At 44.7% G+C, this 4,703-nt stretch overlaps 1 protein-coding gene across 1 annotated transcript in view; it reads right to left on the reverse strand.

The window, feature by feature from the left end:
- Positions 1-680: 680 nt before the first annotated feature.
- LOC100744328 (G1/S-specific cyclin-D2) overlaps positions 681-4,703 on the reverse strand; it is a 46,181-nt gene continuing 42,158 nt past the window's right edge. Inside the window, exons 4-5 of the mRNA XM_003490883.4 lie at positions 2,763-2,908; positions 681-1,608 (exon numbers count right to left, since the gene is read on the reverse strand). Of these exons, the coding sequence (XP_003490931.1) occupies positions 1,396-1,608; positions 2,763-2,908 (359 nt within the window). The 3' untranslated portion in view covers positions 681-1,395. The remainder of the gene's footprint in view (positions 1,609-2,762; positions 2,909-4,703) is intronic.

Genomic DNA, 4,703 nt, shown 5'->3' on the forward strand with positions numbered 1-4,703 from the left:
GGGGGGGGGTGGAGAGACAACGAAGCGAGAATGGAGTACACGCTCGTGTCTCGCGATTCTTTCTATTTTGTATAACATTCGATACTTAAATAAACAACGCTCAAATATTTCACATTCGACTTAGTCAAACGATGACTTCCTAGTCAAACGATTTACTCTTACTTGCTACCTTTCCTTGCACCAACGAACATCTTTCTGCAAAATGAAATCTAACTTTCAAAGGGCTAAATTATCGAATCATTGTCTCGAACGGAAGTATAAAAAACAGTTCAGACTTTTTCAAGTTCCGCATCTTCGATCGATCTACGTTCCACGCTGCAACGCCAATAGAGGGCGTTCCATCCCAAAAGAAAAAATAAAATAAAAAATTATTGTAATAATAAAAGAAAAAAGTCTCGGAAAACTCTAGATCATGATACGAGACGACACGTAGTCTCTGTCAATGAATTGAGAACAAAACCAATTCCGATGCCTTGAACGATCGGATGCACACGGATATTCGCGAATAAAAACGCGTACAACTAAATAACAAAGGGGGCCCATCGAGACCTTGGACCCTCGCGCTCGCTATCCGACCCTCTGCATATACATACGCATATATGTATACACACATACATACACACACGCGAGCACACACACACATGCATACATATATATATATATTTTATATATATATGTGTATATATATATATATAAATTGTGCACGCGGAATTACGATTCGTTTTGGGACAACGCCTCGGCATTGATCGTTGCTCGATCTCCGAGTAAAAACTATAACGTATACTCGATAGCTTTATCTAGATAGATCGACTAAAATTGTTTCGTGTTTTTCCATCGATCGCGTGCTCTCTCCGCCAGTCGAGCCCACGAAAGATAGCGCTCCTTTGCTCGCGAGTCGCTCAACGATCAGCGAACAATCGAACGTGCGTTCGAAGGGAAGTGGCTGTTTAAAAAAGAAAAGAAAAATGTCCCTATAGTCCGTCGATGTCCCGCGTTTGGGTTTACGAATCTTCGCGATGAATCTACAGAATCCGTACAGAACACTAAAATATCGAACACGTTTCGAGATCTGTCTCTCTTTCTTCAAAGACGATTCCGTTCACAGTGGTGACGAAGGGAAACCAAACGACGATTCGGTCGAGCAAACACAACGTATTTTATATATCTATGTGTCTTTCGCACGCGCATGTGCGCGTTGTATACTCTTTGCGTTTCAAGAATTTTCTCGCGCGTTCTTCAGCTCGAACTTTGCCTCGTCCTTCTTGATTCTCTTCGTGGCCGTGGGTCCCTCAGCGTCGTCGTCGTTGTCGTCGTCGCTGCTGGGCATCGCTCGCTCCTCGGCCTCTAGGCTCAGCAGAGAGTCACCCTGGCCAGAGTTTCCCTCAGCGGCGTCTCTCAAAAATGGACGTCCCTCACATCGGTCGGCGTGCCCGCCTTCTCGTGTTCCAGGATCTTCTCCTGGCTGGTTATCTCGTCCCCCAGAGGCCTCTGCGACGTGCCCGAAAGAGATGATCCGGTCACCTGATGGCCGTTCCCGCCGGTACCGTCGGCACCCACTGCTTCAGATACCATCTCTTCGATTTGCTCCAGGCAACCTTGCAGGTAGTCCTGAAAGAAGAGGAAAACATCGATCGGTCTTATAATTGGCTTCTTAGATACGGCTCTAATATTTCAATCAGGGGCATTCTGAGAAACGTAGCGGGTCGGACAGGTTATCCTGGGAATCGAGATTGATAGATTTTGCGGAATATAATGATTATAAGTTACAGAACGTAATACTTGTTACGATTCTTGTTAGAAATTAGAAAGAAGGAGATCGATTTATGAATCGTTAGGGAATTTTGTTGCACGGCCGAAGGAACAGGAACGCGTAAGACAATTCGATTAATTAATCGAGCTAGCGTGTAATTTTGATCGACAAGAGAAAGTTCCAAGAAGCAGTTCGAGAGATGGTTCGCGAATCCAGCCAAGACGTCGCGCAAAAACGTGCTGATGAGCGGAGTGTAGCAGGTGTCGGGCACATGTTTACGGGGAAAAAAGTCACAGCGTGACGGGAAAGGGAAAAGACGATTCGAAACACGCGCAGACTATACATTCATAATGCGTCGAGTGCAAATAAAGTGCACGCGTGAATGGCTCGGCATGGGGTCTACGTCCTGTAAGCGCAATATTTTCGACGACCACATGTGTTTAGAAGCAGGAAGGAACGTATACCAAGAACTATGTTGGCCACCTGCCCCTCTGTTCATTCATAATCTCCAACCGTCCAGATTCGAACCAAAGCGAAAACCAACCTCTCCACGTGGTTTTTTAAACGTTTGTCTTTTATATTTCTAACGCAGTTCGACGAAAGACGAAACATCGAATAATTTCGACGTTCATCCATGCGTGAAACTTCACCGATAGGTGCTCCATATGTTAACGAGAACGAACCATTTGCGATGTTCGAGATCTTTGTTTTAAATTTAATTTTTTCTTTTTTTTTTTCACTTAAACGTTTTCCTTAAATCGTAAATCGAATCTGACGAAAGGTCCTTCGATTCCGCTATTTCGATGCATCTCTTTGCAATTGAACTTTGTTAATTAAAAATATCTGAGAAATCTCACATAGAAGCAGACACACAGAACCTGTCACGCAACGTTTATTTCCGACATTTCGGATAAACCAGGTGCAAATCAAGCTGCGACTATATCTACTCGTTGACAGTGCTATCCGAGGTTTCTCTCGGGCGTCGTGAAATAATATCAACACGAGGACAAACCTGTTCGATAGCCGTGATGCGAGTTAACTCGTCGAGGAGGCCGGCCAGCCCGTAACCGCTTTTCCCTGTCCAATCGAGACCGTGGAGGGCCGCTGCGACGCTCGCCGCCGCGATCATGCTCGGCGTATACATGGAGAATTTGTATTCTGCAAAAAAACATGTCCATTATCGAACTTATCAGTGTCTTATAATTATTAAAAATGATATTTACTAACTGAGCTTCAATTCCGTATAACGTACTCGTGAAAGGATCCTGTAAACGTTCAAATAATTTCGCAACTTTTTCTTCTAATTATCGAACGTAAAGTAACGGCTACTAATGGATGTTGAGCGTTTCGGTACAACGCCAACGAAATTTTAAAACGTTCCCCGTGTAATACATTCGTAGAAGGATCGTACAAGCGTCGCAATACTTTCGAGAGCAACCGCAACTACTCCCTTACCGTGTTTCGGCGAAAGAATTAGAATAAAAAGATCCGATCGCACTCGCGCGCATCGTCAAGTGTAAACAGTAAATTTCTCGACACTCACTCACGTGCATTAACCTTATTCCCATTGCATCCACATCCACCTGCATAACATCCACCGTGCACATAAAACTCCCTTACATTGCGCCTTAAATTCCAAACACACATCTTCTCAGCCATTCCGAGTAACACGAACGGCATACGAAGTAGCCGATTCTCGGCGAGGAACCTTCTTTCGAAACATCGAAAACACAACTAGAAAAAGACAAAAACACGTTACCATTATTTCCAAAAAAAAAAAAGAAAGAAACAGGGAAAGAGAAGGATAGGATAGTCCAACGTTCGATCGTATCTCGTGGTCGAAGCGCGTTAACAGAAGCGGCCATGAAAACGAATCCTAGAATTTCGTGTAACGTTTCATTCCACGTTCTGCTAATAAAAAATCTGCTAATAGAACCGCAGGTAGACACGTCCCAGGAAAAGGGTATTCGAAACGAGATTTACGACGTTGAAAAGTCCGGCCTTGGTGGTGCCAAGCCCAAAGGTTACCGACTCAGCAAACACCAGAACGCACAACCTACAACTCTCTCTTTATTTCTCCACTTCCCTGGCGCTTTTTAACACGGTCGAATTCCATCGTGAAAGCTTTCGCCACCTTAGCAAGCTGTGCTGATCTCCACGCTGTCCCCAGTGACTTTGAAAATGGGTCACCGGCAATGACGAACAATTGCCAGGGAATGGGCTACGGGGTCTTTTGTCTTCGTTAGGTTTAGGTACGAATTCGGTCCCGGTAATCACCTAACGGTACACCCATCTGGCCGAAAAACTGCCATCCAGGACTTTCTAATGCCTTTGTTGGCGGAATAGGTTGTAGTTCTTCTTCTTTTCTAATTTGTTGTTTCACGCCAAATTATCGGGAACAGATACTTTTATTAACCGAGACATTTTGTGTTAGGATTACGAAAAGTATTCGATACAGGTGACAGAAGGGTAGAAATCCACGTACTGTGTCGATATTCGCTCTGAACACGGTACACCTTAAAGTAACGTATACTGCCGGAAAAGAAACGAAAAGGCGGAGGAGTCCAAGTACGTCGTATTCATGCGACGAATAAAACTTCGCTGTACATCTTATACGATAAATACGATGTGGAAGAAGTAACGAGGGACCGACTGGCCGTGTCTTTAAATCGATCGGTTTGATGAAACGAGCTTGACGATTAGACGCGGCAACGGAGCGGCATGGGCGACGAGCGAACTATTCGCAAAACGGGCCTCGAAATCGACGATAAACGTGACGATCATCGACGCGATCGTATTCGTCCTTTTATGCCGGTGATATATAGTCCGGCGCGCGTTTTGTGTGGATTTTTCTCAAACGCGAGCGCTATTCATTCATGGGAAGATGGGAACAGGTTCCTGGACAACCGAAATGTCCGATGGACAAGCTGAAATTCAACGGGCAGCGTGTGTG

The sequence above is a fragment of the Bombus impatiens genome, unplaced genomic scaffold, assembly GCF_000188095.3.
Source record: "Bombus impatiens unplaced genomic scaffold, BIMP_2.2 scf_0481, whole genome shotgun sequence".
Lineage (NCBI taxonomy): Eukaryota > Metazoa > Arthropoda > Insecta > Hymenoptera > Apidae > Bombus > Bombus impatiens.